At 46.0% G+C, this 17185-nt stretch overlaps 1 protein-coding gene across 1 annotated transcript in view; it reads right to left on the minus strand.

Moving 5' to 3' along the window:
* LOC139057709 (uncharacterized) overlaps positions 1-17185 on the minus strand; it is a 531286-nt gene that overhangs the window by 248823 nt on the left and 265278 nt on the right. Inside the window, exon 5 of the mRNA XM_070536455.1 lies at positions 5781-6036. Coding sequence (XP_070392556.1) covers positions 5781-6036 — 256 coding nt within the window. The remainder of the gene's footprint in view (positions 1-5780; positions 6037-17185) is intronic.

A 17185-nucleotide genomic window follows, 5' to 3' on the forward strand; every position in this document is an offset into this window, starting at 1 on the left:
GTGCCTGCGAATGGCACAACCGAAATCGCCAAGCTTGGGCTACATGTGTAACGGTTGGCCACCATTTACTCTCCCCCGAATATATATATATATATATATATATAGCGCTCGAGTGAGCTCTTTCATTCATGACCTGCCGCAGACGGTGTTTCAAAAGCGACGATACGACAAGGTCAAGCAGGGCACCAATGTCAGCTCACACCTCTCTTGTAGAAAGCAAAACAAAGCAAAAATGATAGAAACGAACGCGCCACAATCTTTGGCCGTCATTCATTTTTGTGGTACCCACAGTTGCGAAGCAGCAGTTATTTCCAATATTAAACAAAAAAGGAAAAGAAAAGCTTATGCGCCGTCTTTTTTCGTCACTTCTAGCTCTCCACCAAGCGGTAAGAAAAAAAAAGAGATAGACCCGCTAATACACGGAAAATAGGGGCAATCCTCTAATTGAGCGCAAGCACATTTTCTTTGGGAGTCGCGTAAACAGTTTTTGTACCAGTGGTGCAAAAATGAAGGAGAGAAGCGAAAGAAATAAAAGAGAAAAAAGAATGAAGGAAAGAAGCTCGGATGCTCGCAGACACAACACGTCAACGCGGCGCAGATCTTGCGGAAAGGCAAACGGCCGCATAGGCGACGAAGGCGCGCACGGTTTCCTCGCGACTCGCGCGAGGAGCTGCTACATTGCCCATTGATTTTCAATCTTGCGCGCCGGCACGACGGACGTGATGTTTTCCGAGCACGCAGCGGTGTCTCTCACACGCCTAGAGCTCGAAGCGGCCACGACCGGCGGCAATGGATGTGTCGCAATCGCCGAATAAAAATAGAACCACTCTGGGGGGGATTGTTGTCCTGCATACGCGTTCGCCGAGCTTCGAGCACCGAGGAAGGGAGCTGAAGAGACACGCGTCCCATGAAAACATGACACGTAAAGAACGTAAAAATGTATTCTCGTTATTTTAGCTGTTATTGTAATTCAAATCAGCAGCCTTGACTACTGTAAAGAGAGAGAGTAACAGACAAAAAAGTATGTACCGAAAAGAATGGCGGTTAACCAAAGCTAGCTGTGGTTGGTTACCCTGCCCGTGGTCCCGGAAGGGGACAAAAACAGAAAGCGAGCCGTAAAGAGAGAGAACGAGCGAGGAGCAAAGCGCATACAGTAGGCAGCTGAATCGGACGACGTTGTTAATGTTTACAATGTTGGCCCGTAGACCTCAGGAACTTGAGCAGTGCTACCATTGCCTTCTGGGCAGTGTTTCTCTGGGAACAGTGTTCTATAACTTTTCTTCTGATAAAAGGACAATTGTCCAGTCTATCCCGTTGACCAGTGTAGTGTGTAGAGGAACAGGTTGAAAAACTAAAAAATTAGGATGACGACTGTACAGTTGGCATTGAACTATGGATAAGCCTTCCTCCCGTAGAAAGGGCAGAAGGGAGTTCAATATAGTCACGCGAGTTTCGTTCACCGTTTAGATCATTCGCCTTCGCTTCGCACCTTTGTTATCACGTATTTGCTCTTGCGCAATACCACGCTAACGTTATCAGATGTCACATGAGTTTTAATTGTCGTTGTTTCTGCTATAATGACGGGCAGCTAGCAGTTTGTGGGCGCGCTCATATGTGCGAGCGGCCCGCTTAGAATTTACGTAGTCTGTGAAAGTGCATCTGGAAAATACAATAACGATTGTGTGGAGGTTAGCGCATCGTAGTGGCACATGGCAGGGAAGTTAACCAGGTGGATGTCTGGTTTGCTATCCTGCTCGGGAAAGAGGGTATGATGGAATCAAGTAGGAGAGAGAAGGCGGAGGAGAGAGAGAGAGAGAGAGTTCATTCGCATGCATGTGTAAGAGCGGCCAGTCGCACGATGCTATCGCGCTGTCTTCTTAATCGACCACCGCCGACCGCACTTGTTGCTATTGCCACCGGTGAGCTTAACGGCCCTGTTTGCCCAGTAAGCTGCTTAGAGTGTATTCGCAATTCTCTGCCTTTGTGTCAGTGTACTGCAACTCCCTCGCTAATATGGTTGTTCTAAGTGTCACGTCTTCACGCGCTCACAACCAATAATCGAAGGTGTTGGAGTGCATCCTGGTTTAAACTGCCCTCGTGTGTCTCGCACGGTGCTCAGCGTTCGCGGGGCATTGCTCACTGGCGCAAGATGTGCGAGCCATCGGCACCTGTACGCGTCATCGAATGCATCTGCCTGTATACGATATTTTCACTGCTACCCGCCTCATGGCGCAGTGGCTTTGGCGTAGTGCTGCTAAGCCCGAGCGTGTGCGGGTGAAATGCTGACCGCGGCAGTCGCATTTCGATGAGAGCGAGATAAAAAAGAAAACGCCCGTGTACCGTGCATTGAGTGCATGTTAATGATCCCCAGATGACCAAATTGATTCGGACTCCCCCACTGCGGCGTTCTTCAGAATCATATCGTGGTACTGGCATTGAAGACCTCAGAATATTTTTCTTTACTTTCATCGTTGTTATACTAGGTGATATAGACTCTTCGCTATGATTACTTCTGCCGATATATCTAGCAAAGCGCCCGTGAGTGCGCTGAGTCTTTATTTGTGGGTGTACACAGTTTGTCACATTACACAAGTGGTTAATGAAATACAAGCAGGGGGCCTTTCTTTGTTTTTTTACTGATTTCCTTCGATTGAGCGACCCAGTCAACGCACAGTAAATGGGCTCGATCTAGACAATCTCGGCAAGCAACGTCTGGTAATAACTCTAGTGTCTTCCGATTGTGCGACTGTAATGCTTCGGATTAATCTTTCTTCTTCAATTTATTGATTTGTAGAGCTCTTTTTCTGGCACGCGTGTTGCTGTGGACGCTACCAATCTGCTGACGAGCATTTACTATGTGGCGTTATTTCCAAAAAAGAGATTTGAAGAATGCCGGTCCCACAGGTGTCTTTATAGGCGTGCTCCACGCCTAGAAGTGCAGTGTATGAACTCAGTTCTTGTAATCCTAAAAAAGAAAGAAAGATTTCCGCGCGTCGTGGTTCGCCACTTTATTGTCAGCGCCATGTTGTAGTACGTCTCAAGTGTTTCTTTGTCCCGGTTTTTTTTTTGCGGTGCTGTTAATCTTGAAACCGTAGCATCTCGCACCAATCTAGCCCACAGCGGCACTGCAAGCCTCGAACCTCCAACGCGAACGAAAGTGAAACCCCCGCATCACGCAAACGGCGATAGTCCAAGCAAACAACATCCTTGCGATCAAATTCTTACTTACATCTCTTATTAACGTCCTGCAATACCACTATCCTCAGAAAAACTGTTTCCATGCTATCAAAGCACACTTCTGCATGGTGTGTACGCCGCGTGCTTTGTTGATGCTTGTAAAATGTTGTTCGGACGCAATGTCTTTTACACGCGCTCTATTTAAAAGTCCTCTCCTACGCCTATTTCCGCAAAGGGGCGATGGGGAATCCTAAATTGGATGCACGCATTCGCGGGGGTGCTAATGAAGGCAACGAGCTGACAGAGACAAGTGGCGCTCTCTCGTGTGACGTGGAAGGCGCAGCAAGCGCCTAATGAGACGCCGCCGAAAAGGACGTCCTGCAGGGATTCGGAAGCGGAGTGTCGTAGGCGCCCTCTGAGGGCCGATGCGAAGTGCGCATCACCCGCCATTGTGTCGCATCGTCGCAGTCAGGCGCTGCGTCGAAAAGACTCCCAGTGGTGCACGCTGTAAGTTTCACGATACGAGCAAGGGCCCTAGTCTTGATTAGATGCGTGGCGAGAAATTACATTGAAGGGGTTGCGCCAGTTGTACAATAGAGTCGAGTGATGCTTCAATTGTTAAAACAAGCTGTTAACGCCACAAAGTTACGGGGAAGAGAGAAGAGAAGCCGGCGAAACGCTGTAACCCTCACTCGGCTTGATTCTCTCCTCGTTCGATGGTAACGTGGGCGCGAACATCCCGCAGCCATGGTGAAATGGAAGCGCGTCTTCCATGTATGCGGGAAGTACTGGGTTCGAATTCCGGTGCAGGCAGAAACACAAAGGTATTCTTGCAATGGGTTGAGATGGGCCACGACCTGGGGCTCAGTTGTGTATATATAGGGGTCGTCATGTCGCAGCATGGCCTTAGTCACTTTTGCGCCATTAGACCCGAATTAACTAACTAACATATAGGGGTCACCCGGAGGGTGCCCTTTATAGATTTACGAGGGTCTCTGGTGGCCCCTTGTCCCTACTCCAGCTTTGGTGAAATAGCCAGGCATCCATCTCTGTTGTGGGAGGCAGATGAGTGCTGTCGCCGGGCACCTACCGGTAAAATAAGTGCAAGCGCCGTTTCCGGCCTGTTTATCGCCAACTACGAGAGCTTCAGATGCCTGTAGGGGCGAAGAAGTCTCTCACGCAGGGACGAAGAAACAACGCGCCAGTAATACTTGTGAAATGGGGTCTGCGCGATTGTTTTCGCTGGTCAAGAAAGCACGAGGGCGCCTGCAATACCTCTTATTTGTGCAATGCCCTTCATAACAGACCTTGCTTCCTGATCGAAAGAACACACGTCGATGAGCTTACAGTTACCTAAAGAGAAAACATCTTAGCTGAACTCATCGAGAGCGACATTAAATGCTGAGAGATCGACCTGAGTCAAGGTTCTCACCGGCTGCTCAGCATGTGGAATGAGGCATGGGAGATAAAAGAGGAACAGAGAAAAGGGCTGATTAGGTGGATGAACATGGTGACGCCTTAAAAACCTAGTAGTGTCCGTTACTGTAACACGTCTTTCGACTTCTTTTTTTCCCCTTTCGTGACCTTCTAGAGAGGCAGCACATTTATTTCTGTAGTATAGGAGCGCGGTTAATGGAGTTAGGTGATCCGTGGCGTCCTTATTACAAGTATTTAGCGGTAAAACTTGAATACCTTTTTACACTCGAATACTTGCTATCTCGCACTTTGCACAGTAACCATAATATCCGTAAGTACGATCGCATCAATGCTATAGGTGTCAATCAGATCAGAAAGGCCATCACTCTTGTTAACATTAAAATTAAATTAACATTACTAGATAACTTATTCGGACTAGATGATAGCTATGGCAAACGAGTTTGGCTAATTGGCTTTACGCAACAGGTGAACCACTGTTCGAAGATATTTCACACACGCTATCGGTTGACGCGACGTACCTATAGCGCTTGTTCTTTAAGAATAACACGTTGTGTCGAATTGAATACGGTTCTCCGGTGTTTTTTACAAATTACAGTAGCCTTTTGTGGGATGTGCGTGTGGCAAGGCAGATATTCTCATTAATACTAATACCAATTTGTTCTAGTTTCTTGCGTGCGCAAAAGATCGCCTCCTTGAGCTTAGCGCCTAAAGAATTCAACATAATTGGGCCACACTTATTTGGCACTTGCTTACCCAACCTATGTGAATTAACAATCGCTTCATCAGGCAGCCGTATGTTTAGCGTAACGTTAGGCATTGACCCGATCCTTCCTTCGACTGCTGTTAGTCTGCCATTTATATCAATCAATTTTTTCGTAGATTTCTCTGAATTTCTTTAACTTCATTAATCCTTGACATGATCTCAGCATGATTTTTGTTCGTTTTTTTTCGGTTAGTGTTTTTAACAAAGAGAGTATGTCACTACTGGGTGTGTTACCATCGACCTTAGGGGGCCCGAGGTTTAATTCGGTGGCACCGCTTAATATGAAAGGTTTAATTAACTTTGAACCATCACAGGCAATGCAAAAAAGCACAATTGGGCATGAAATCAGCAGCAAAGTGACATCGCTTGTGTGTTTGCAGTATAAAAAGGTACGGGGACCAACCTGCGTCAGAAGAACAGACATTTGGCCCGTCCGCCTGCTGGTCGCCTTTACATGCCCACTGGCGAAGCACGTCAAGAGTTGCAGATTTAAAGGCTGGCGGACGCTTGATGTTGCTGGCGATGGGTCTTGTGAAACAAATGATGTAGGGTACGTAAACACGGAGCCTCCCGGGGGACGTGCAGGGTAGCCTTGGTTACGAGGGACACCAACGCCGATGTCGACGCCGATGCTCGCCGCAGGAACGGACGCCTCAGAGCTGCGCTGGTAAAAAAAAGGGCATTCAAGGCTCGCAGTGTAGCCCCGTTTATGTTGCCGAGCGTGGACAGGCACCAAAGAAGGTTAGTTGACACGCAAACACAAACAGCGAGACAGAGCTCTCCTATCAGAGCGCCGAGCCCCTCTATTCTTTCAGGTACGCTCTCGATGATCGATCAGGTGTTTTCTTTCGAAAACTTCCATTAATCCGAAGTTGAAAAAAAAAGAACTCTTTGAACGGGGCATACTATAGGTCGTCACGAACAACAGCCCATATCCCCGGGGACCTTTAAAATTCCTGTTTATCCAAGAAGAACAAGGTCTTGTCACCCTCGCACAGTTCACATTCTCAACGAGAACACGAAAAAAAAAAAGGCAAATGTAAATTGAAGCGGCGAAACACAGACTGTTTTCGCGTGAAGCTCGCAGTTCGAAAGTGCCTCGGGGGTTTCCTTCCGGGAGAAGATTAACTTCCTGTGAACATGCGCTCTCACAACAGGATTTTCTTCTTACTCTTGTCCGCGTTGTAGGACGGGGGTTAGATAAAACGATAGCACTTGCCGTGTGTGGGTTTTCGGCTTTGCTTGAGGCCTGCTTCTTGGAAGGAAATTAGGGTCCACAGAAAAACTGGAACGGTGATGTAAACAGGTGGTTAAGGAACCATAGGATTGGATCATTGTGATTCTCAGGACGCGGTGGTTCCCTCTGCGCGAAGGGGAACGGAACGACGAGATTGACTCGAGAACATTCCCTGAGCGAGGGTGGGCAGGAGAATTGCACCATTTGGGATGTTTGAGTACTCGCGGCACGAAGTCGTCAGTGGTAAGGACGAAGTGAGTGCATAAAGTGATGGCGTAGTGAGTGCCTCGGGCTGGAAACATTTTCCCGTGCCTCTTGCGCATGTATACAGTTCCCGTATCGAGCGATCAAGGAGATCTGAGATGAAACTACAGGCGAGGAAATTGAGAAAGGAACGAACGAACATTGTCCGAAAGTACGAAATATTTCAAAGCATACCTTGCTGATTTCTTTCCTTTCTGTGCCTAGGGAAAAAAAAAGATCTAGGGACATTAGCTTTCTTGTACTCTAACGTCGGAAGCACCGCAGGAGTGCTCGATTCAATTATAAAAGACCCTATGTAAGATGAACTTGGGAGGACCGTGAAAGTCTGTTTGTCTTATATTAGAAATTAACAGCAGTGATTTGCAAAATTCAAATTGTACTATTATTTGGGAACCCATACGTCCGCAAGATGAAACATGTAACATAAACAGCATCGCAAAGGAGCGAAAGGTATTGATTTTCATGGTACAAAGCCCTGCTTTATGCAACTCCTATGTAAATGCCTACTGCTTCTTACTTACTAAAACAGTGCGAATTTTTAAAAAGCTGACACCTCACTTAGATTTCTCAACCATTTCTCAATGTCCTTATGTTGGTGTAAAAAAAACCCACCAAAGTATCCATGGATTTCTGCGCTATATCATGTCGGAACACTGCCGGTTTTCATGAATCCTGGGTCATGCTTTCCATGTAATTACCAGCCAGCAATGGGACTGAGGAATTTATCGAATTTACGCTATTATGGTGCTAGCACTGCATAATTTCGCGCCATTTTCGACGCTGACGTTGCTGTTTATGTCCACAGAAGTAGTATTTGCATCACCTGTAGCAAAAATATTCGCTTTCGTTTAGTTTGACAATCAGAGCCTCTTTTTGAGCCGCCCACCCGGTCAGTGATGGCTGCCAAAGTTCGGCTTAACCGAAATAGCAGTTCGTGTTAAGTGAAGATTTTCATTAAAATTATGTTTGCGGGAAGGCAATGAAATTTATTTCCTATAGATTTATTTGTGACGCTTCGGATGGGAAGCGCTGCTGTGCCCTGTTCTCCTATAGAGCAAAAAAAAAAGAAACCTATTATGATATAGGTTTATTGAATAAATATTGCGAAAAACCAGTCTTTATACACACACCCATCTCAATAAGGGAACTACTTTTGTTAAACCTATTTAAACTTTATTGTGCAGCTTTAAAATATGCCTCAATATACTACTTAACATACACATGTATATATGTCTTAGTAAGTGGCGCTTTATAACGGTGTTTGCAGGGTCAGATATTATTTTCCGTACAAGTAAACTGAGCCCAAACTAATAAGCGCATTTGGGTATTTCTTTCATATCATCACACGGAGGGTTTCTTCTCCAAAAGCGAATACTGTAAAGTGCATATTGCATTCGCGCAGTAGCGCAGATGCAAGTTTGATGTTAATCGAGCTGTGCGTCACGCCAGCCTTATCTTTATTACTGTCTTATTTCATAATTTACTCGGTGTATAATGGACATAAACTGAGTGGTTGAACTATTTTTTACTACAATCCTCCAGCAGCGGCCCATTTTTGTAACGGAACTACAAGGCCTAGCACCTCCTTAACCACATGACAAGTAAACTGGCGCCTTTAAAGCTTGCGATTCAAGAACACGAGGCTGTGGCCGAGGCGACAGTGCTTAAGTTCGTAGAGAGATGTCATACCGCGGAATAGTTATTGGCGCGAATATTATACTTGCGACGCACTTTTTCATCGCTTGCCGATGCTAAAAACGGTATGCTCGAGGAATCGCACACAAGTGCTGATAAATAAGCCCCTTTAAAACTTGTCAAAGAAAATAACAAGAAGCTCGTTACGAAATTGCCAATGGTTGTGCCAGTGGCGTTGGCTTTACGTGTTTTGTGGCAGCAATATGTGCTGCAGTGGTCTAGGGACACATCTTGAACCTTTCGGGGCCCACTGATTCGGCGTAGCCCGTGTGCACTAGCGCCGAGATTATGAGTGCCCCCGCAAAGTGTTGTGCGGAAGGATTGGCGCAACCGCGATGGAGACACGTACGGCTGCACCTCTGCACCTGAGAGGCGGAGTGCGTACGCCTTGCCTGCCTCTGACGTTTAGCGCCGCGAGCATGCGCGTAGGTGAGAGTGGCGCTAGAATTTATGAGTCGTGAGAGCGAGCGCATGCGGGGGAGGCTCCTTCGCGGCCGTGTCTCTGGACATCGCGCTCTCAGCGGCCTTAGACGCTCACACCGGCACGCTTGCGCAGGAGCCGCCCAACCGCGGCACCGCAGCGAGGGAAGCTCCAGCGAGAGCGCCTGCTGAGCCGGTCGTGACAGCGGGAGGATTTGTGGGTAAAGCAGCGGTTCCCCGAACACACCTCCTACTGTAGATTGCCGCTTGGTTAAACCCGCGGCGAAAGTTTTCCCCTTGAGATGCGCCACGTGACTGATTCTTTGTTTAGCCAAGCGCTGCTTACGAAGGATTGCCTGCTTGCATTGTTTTGCCACATCAATGTTGTTGCTCGAAAAGTGAGAGTTGCGCATGCCTGTCTGCCACGGTTTGCTTGCGTCTTGTATGTTTTGCCGCGCCTGCAGTCCCGCGCTGTTCCCGTCGCAGAGAATTTATTGCCGCACTGCTACTGCATAGAACATCGCTGTTGGGCCGTGAGAGACCGGCTGCTTTCTCACGCCTCATTCTGAACATTGTTTTTCCGGCAAATAAATCAGCTTAGTGTGCGGTGGCTGGGTCTGCTTCTCGTCAAGTGATTCCAGGCTCGCGAACAAGGACGCGCACGCACGCACGCACGCACGCACGCACACACAGACACACGCACGCAGGCGCACACACACACACGCACGCACGCACACACACACACACACACACACACACACACACACACACACACACACACACACACACGCACACACACACACACACACACACACGCGCGCACTTAGTGTCTGGTAGTGCGTTGCTGCTATCCAGAGGGTAAGCTACAAAACGTTCCTCTCGCGGAGAGGGTCGAACTGACCGCTCTTTACGTAACCGTGCAATTAAAATGTTAATTTTTTATTATACGTTACGTCGTCTCGTCTCTGGATAGGCCGTGTCCACCGATCGATATGGTCAAGCTCCAGGCAAGTAAGCCAGCTCTATGCTATGGGACTCCATAGGCATTTGGAAACACAGTTTAGGTCAACCACACATGGGCAAGATCAGGCGCATACTGTATATGTACAGTCCGGCACTCAAGTCTTTTTGCCTGCAGGTTGTGTGGAAAAGCTCGTGCGATGTTCTTGACTGATGAGCTGTGAGGCCTGGCTCCTGGGACAGTGGCCTAGAAGGTCATGGAGAGTTTATTTATATCTGCACTGACCGCACACAAATAATTCGTTCAATCTAATGCGCTGGCGTATGAACTGCTAGCATAAGACAACGCATGAATTGTGTAAGTTAGCCATTCTGATGCGATAGGGCTCTAAGACGACTCCAACCCCCCCCCCCACACGCATATATATATATATATATATATATATATATATATATATATATATATATATATATATATATATATATATATATATATATATATATATATATATATATATATATATATATATATATATACATATCTTGCCACATCCAGTACGCGGCACGTAGAGGAAGGCGAAGATCTCGCGTATTGCGGAAGAAGAGGTGCCTTTCAGCTGGCCTGCAATTAAAATGTCCTGCCCTTCTTTATCAGTTCCTGCTGCTTGTGAATCGTGACAATACATACATTCTGCTGTTTTTCATGCGAAAACCAGGACATGATTTATAACCGATAGTTAGATTCCGCACAATATTCAAATTAGCCGGGGTGATATTACGTGCAATATGGCAATGCTCTCTTACAGCGTCTACATCTAGGAAGTTTCGGCTGAGGTCTGTTTTTGCGTTTGAGAATAATGGCAAACCGAACGCGTGCTGCTTAGGTATACCACTCGAGGTATACTTCCGAAAAATCTTACCCTCTCCGTATACAGCGATGACATCGATTCGCTGTATACGACACCAGCATCATGAGCCTATATTATATTTAATGCGGAACTATGTCCTTTCTAATCAGGAATGCGGCACCCACCCCTGATATGTCAAAGCCATACCGGTACATTGTTAATAACGACCTTACTGGTGACGCCACTCGATTTGCCCATGCTAGAGCGCCGCCACTCTTTATACCGTTATTAAGAGCACATATACGCGCGCGATAAAGCGCTCGAAATCGCCATGCAGCGTGGGTAGAGAGAAAGAGAGAAAATAATGCAGAGAAAGGCAGGGAGGTTAACCAGAGGTAGTTCCGGTTGGCTACCCTGCGCAGGGGGAAGGGTTAAGGGGGATAAAAAGAGAAACAGAGTATAAGGGGGAGATAGAAAGAAAGGGAGACAAGCACGAGCTAAGCGCGTACACTACAGAGCGGTAGGGGGCGGCATTCTTAGAGTCTGTCGTGAAGCCCCGTACACCGCAAGAACCTTATTAGCGCGAGTAAGGCCTTCAACGCGGATGTTCTTTCGGAGCATTGGCCTAAAGCTTTAAGTTCTGAAAGTGGACGATTGTCCAACTGGTCCAGTACTCTGCACATCACTTGTCTCTCAGCACTGTATCGCGGGCAGACACAGATAATGTGTGCGAGCGTCTCGTCGATGTTACATGTGTCACACGTGGGGCTGTTGGCCATTCCTATGAGGAAAGCATAGGCGTTTGTAAAAGCAACGCCTAGCCACAGACGGTAGAGTATGGTCTGTTCACGTCGTGGTAATCCAGGCGGGAGGTGCATCCGTATGTCCGGAGACAACGAACGCAACCGACACATTGTGAAAACATTTGAGTCCCACAGGGGCAAAGTGCATTCACGGGACATCAATCGTAGCTCAGCCGCAGCGTCTGTTCGCGGAATTCATATGCGGTGGAGGTCCAGTCTACTAGTGAAAATCTTGTGTTTACTTGTTCTAACACAATATGAGTCGGCAAAATCAACATTTTGACGCGGAAGACTGACTTCATGTTATGAAGTCAATCTCTCGCGTCAAGCTTGCTAAACGAGAAGGCGGAATCACTTCACAATGGTAACGACAACCGTGTCAGCATGAATCGCCTTTATTAGCATTCTATTCGGTCGCCATAATCACGTCGGCCTACGCGATGCTGCCTAATTCGGTCGCCATCTATGTCGAACTGACTTGAATGTTAGTTGGTTCGTGACGACTGAAAAACAACGCTGCAAGAGGCCACAAGCTGAGAAGGACTACACTGCACAGTGTCTGTACAGTATTTGTGCGCGTTTTCCTAGCTAACTCCGCCATCCAGTGCTCCTCTGGTGTGCCAGCAATCTGTGCGACACACACTTGGCTTCCACATTCGTATCAAAAGGCGAAAGGCTACCGGCCGAGTTGGAGCAATGCTCTTGTTGCCTTAGTGCACGCAGCTTTTGCTGACCAAGTCGGAGCCGTTACGTACCGCAGACCGGTAGCTGGTAGGATAATTGCAAAAAGTGTTAGTGCTACGTTGTGTCGCGTGCGCCTTAGAAGCATTTGAATCCGACACCTCGACTATTTTTAGACTTTTTTGAAGAGAATCCAGTGAAAAACACAACCACATTTTTTAAATGGAACCTTCAATAATTTGTTCTTTCGCCGACAGGAGTAATGATGAGTCAGTGGTCATTCGAAAAGGGGTCATATAAGCAGGCCGCAAATATTAGGCGTCAATGAAGTATTCATAACTCACAACTAACGACGATGTAAGGTTTTGAAATGAACGAGTTTCTACTGCAGTATTCTTATTCCTTGCGCAAGTTCTCTATGCCGTAGGCGCGTGCTTTATATCACCGTAAAGAGTATTTTTGACATATAAAGGCACACGCTGAAGACGAAGGAGGTCCATCGCAAGGCATTATTTTTTCCCATTAAGCCGGTATAGCAGCAGACTCTAGCGCGCCGCTGCTGGGGGATTACCATACGCGAAATGACAAAGCGCCCAAGCCACGTGACACATTGCGCGCTAAGAAATTCTCTGGAGAACAATGCCGCCATGGAGTAGGCGCAGGCACCCCGTTATGCGGATCATTTGCATTTACTGCCAGGCCGGAACCCTCGTCAGCTCGGTCGCGTTGCACGCCTACAGATAAGAGAAACCAGCAAAGTGATAAGAGAGGGAGAGAGAGAAATTCAGGTCGCGCTTCGGCCCGCCTTGGAGACGGGGGAGAGTTATCTTTAACGTGTGTGCTTGGGTCAGCACTGAGTCCGGGGCGGAAGCCGACCCGGAGCCGGAAGCACGAGTGCGCTGGCGAGAAAATTCATTAGACGCGTCAGCTGAGTGCAGCTTAGATGCGGAGGGCAAGAGGTGTAAGCAGCCAAGCGTGCACGCTGACAGCCCTGATTACAGCTATTAGTCATCCCAGCCAAGCCTTTCATCCAGTCGTTCTATGTCGACAGTGTTGCGAAAACAAAGGCAAGCTAACTTAGTTACCAGCACTCTGTGGGGCGGAAGTAGTAGGAAAGACTTGGGGTCATACTACGTGGTGCGTAAAGAGTTCTCAGATTTTTAGTTGCGGTGGTAGGGACAGGACAGCCTCATCTCTTGAGGCCGGTTCCGTAGAAACGCGCAGGAAGGTAAACAATGACTGACACGTTTTGTCATACAGTACTAGTGATAACAAAAGCTTAGATAACTGCGAATCGGAGAGAAGTGGATCGCTAAGGTTAAGCATTTCAGATCAGATATTTTTCCACCTGATCAATTCTTTTTGAGCGATATCTCCGAAGTAATTAAAATGACAATAATTTGCAGAATTCTTAAGGAGCTGTTCATGGCTAGACTTCTATAAAACTACTTGCGGTCATTTTTATTTACTTCTCCGTGAAGTGTATTGCACATTTTCACATAGATGTTATGGACATAAGTTATGTTATGGACATACGCCTTTCCCCAAAGAACAGTTACTGGTCAGTGTCTCATATGTCCAGTTTCTGCTTCGTCCTTGTCAAAATTTGCGCCAGGGTTTACATGTCTCGAAGTTCATGCTCTGTTGCTCGGTTTTATGCACTTTTGTAGACATTGTGTTTTTATACCTAGCAGTGCCTTGGCAGAAAGCTCAGGGAAAAGATTGACATGGACTAGCTATAATTAAAGATGTGTAGTGTTTACACAATTCAAACCACCCTGTTCTATTCATACAAGTTTATTGCCCTGGTTTTTGCATCCCCCAGTCATGCCCTCGGGATTTATTATGAACTTGTCAATTGTTGATAGAACTCACAGATATTTTTAATAGTACGTCGACCCAGAAACAACCCGTCACTTACAAAAAAAAAGGGCGTATCATTCAGGAATTTTCAATGCGATCTCTTTCTCAAGAGCGAAAGCGGATCCTGTCTTCTTAAGTCACCCAAAGCACTTGAAAACAAAAAGGAAATTGCCATTTGTGCATATGAAATGTCTAATTAGAGCAAGGAAGCAAAAATGGGAAAGTCTGTGCTCTTCTGCAGGAGAGGGGGACAGGGTGGACAAAAAGAAAGCTATATAATGGAACTCTAGGTAATTAATAGTTTGGGAAAGTATCAAACACATTTTTTGCCACTTGCGGCTTGGGCAAGATTTCTTTTCTTCCTTCTTTGCCTGCGAAACGATACATATTCCTCCCTTTCAGAAGGAGTATATTTTTTAATATTTTAAATAAGAAAGGTCACATAATAAAAAAAGATGACCTGTGCCTGGTCATAACGCAGGTAGGATAAAGGCAAGCAAGCATCAAAACTGTAATGTGAACTCAGATGTATCTGGCGTCTGCATGTCTTCGTTGGGACGAGATTGTTGCAGACATGATTAGAAATGTTCAGAGATGCCCAGAAAGCGCAACTGAATCGAGTTACAGAACTAAGAAGAAAAAAAAATCTCGTAGCAGTCGGTTTCTCCATATCTCAACTTTCACTCCTGCGTTTCTATATTCTGTCCCCTTGTGTTAACATGACAAAATAAAAATGGCAAAGATAGTAGGCAACACACGTCTCTCCTCGCGGCTGATTAAATTTCGATTCGAAATGAGATTTTCACAATCTCTATTAGGAAATGTAGTAGCGTAAATGCAATTTCAATATTACATTGAGCACATCGTCGATATAGAATGAAAAATGAAGGCAAAATTTCTTTCGAATAGTATTCAAGCCAGAATCTGCCAGATTTGTGAACGAATAATTACACTGCAAGGAAAAATTTTGGGCTTGATTGTATCAGCTAATGTAAAGAGGGGGCTGATGGGCATGAACCTCGGGGTAGAATTATTAAACATCGAAATGAGTGACTTCGAAGTCAGCCAAGCAAGTGCTCCGAGAAAGCAATATGCAGGCACCGGTCGAGCACGACATTACTATTATCTAACTGGATCTGTAAAATCTAGCATTGGCGATGTCATGCAGACATTTATTTCAGTGAGATGCATTTTCTTACCTCAGCCTATTTTTACGTCCATCGCAGAACGAAAGCTTCTTCCCTGAGGTCTCCAATTACCCCTGTCTTGCGCGGCTTGATTCCTACTTGCGCCTGCAAATTTCCGAATTTCATCACTCCACCAAGTTTTCTGCCGCCGTCTTTGACTGCGCTTCCGTTCCCGTGGCACCCACTCTGCTTTACGCATTACATGGCTTGCTTAGCTCTTTTTTTTCCCCCTTTATGTCAACTAGAATATCAGCTATTCCCCTTCGTTCTCAGATCCACACCGCTCTCTTCCTGTCTCTTAACGCTACGCCTAATATTTTTTGTTGCACTATTCTTTGTGCGGTCCTTAACTTGTTTTCGAGCTGCTTTGTTAACCTCCGAGTTTCTTCCTCATATGGTAGCACTGGTAGACTGCAATGATTGTACACTTTTCTTTTCAACGACAGTGCTTAGATCCCATTCAGGATTTGGTAATGCCTGCTGTATGCACTCCAACCTATTCTTCTGTAAATTTGCTTGTCGTAATCAGAGTTCCCTGCGAGTAATCGACCTAGCTAAATATACTCCTGCACATACTCTAAGGCTGACTGGCAATGCTGATTTCTTGTTCCCATGCCAGGCTGTTGAAGATTATCTTTGTATTCTCCATATTGATAGACTAACCCAGTGTTACACTTTCTTGGTTAAGGTCCTCAATCATTTGTTGTAATTCATCCCAAGTGTTTGGGAACATGACAATGTCATCTGCAAACTGAAGGGTGCTGAGATATTTCCGGTTGATCCTCACTCCCAAGCCTTCCCAGTATAATAACTTCAATACTTCTAGGCTGGCAGCGAAAAGATATTGCGTCTCCTTGCCTGAGTTCTTGAGAGGTAACTTTCAATATGTATCTTGCCAGGTAAATTTTTCGCAGGTAGACGTAAGTACCTATAGCTGACATCTAGGTTTCGAAATTTTGCATGGCGCTCTTTGGCCATATCTGTCCCTTGCATCAATCAGGCTTCTTTCGACGTAACAACTGTATATATGGAACGACATCAAAAAGTAAACAGCATGGCTGATAATATAATAAACCTAGCTAATGTTCACCTTATATTATGTGCTGGTTTAAAATGATGCTTTAACTTGTTCGCCTATGGCGTGAGTGCCTAAAGTTCCATCTCAGCAAGTGAAAAGCACGAAAACATGATATCCACAGTGCGAACTCAGATCGATGCGTGCATGCTGCGGTTGTTCAGATCTTACTTTTTTCCGTTACAGTATTCTGTTAAAGTACACAAACAAAAACACATAAAATAGAGTCTGCTAGGTAAGCGTGTAGTACTCCCCGCACCTCCCTCTACCCCTTCGTTTTTTGGATAGCCTGAACAACTTGATTCTTGTACTTTTTGCATCAAATATCTCTCAATATCTTCGGTAGCGGCGTTGTCCACACAGCTTTATGAAAAAAAAAAGAGGAGTAGCTCAGCGACTCATTTTCCTGCGTATTCGGCGCAAATTAAAGTCCAGAATCTATGCAAGAAAAAAAAAAACAAGTGCACGCCCAGAAGAGTACTCCACAGATCTTAAAAAAATTGATGACTAGCATGAGATACGTATAGCATGAGATACGCTGAATTATACTCGCTAGGATTTTTATAAATTTCACCCAAGTTCCAGATTTGTGGTGGAGAATAAGTATACTAAACGAGTTGGCTTAACTAGTACTTAAAGTCGATTGGGAAGGAGTTTGAGACGGCAAACAGTACACAGCCGCAGGCAGACCAGTAGATGGTAGCAGACAAGCGCCGGAACGCCTTCGACTACGAACGCGTGGAAAATAAAGAATTGCCTAAAGGAAGAAAACACC

Source organism: Dermacentor albipictus, chromosome 3, assembly GCF_038994185.2.
Source record: "Dermacentor albipictus isolate Rhodes 1998 colony chromosome 3, USDA_Dalb.pri_finalv2, whole genome shotgun sequence".
In the NCBI taxonomy this organism is placed as follows: domain Eukaryota; kingdom Metazoa; phylum Arthropoda; class Arachnida; order Ixodida; family Ixodidae; genus Dermacentor; species Dermacentor albipictus.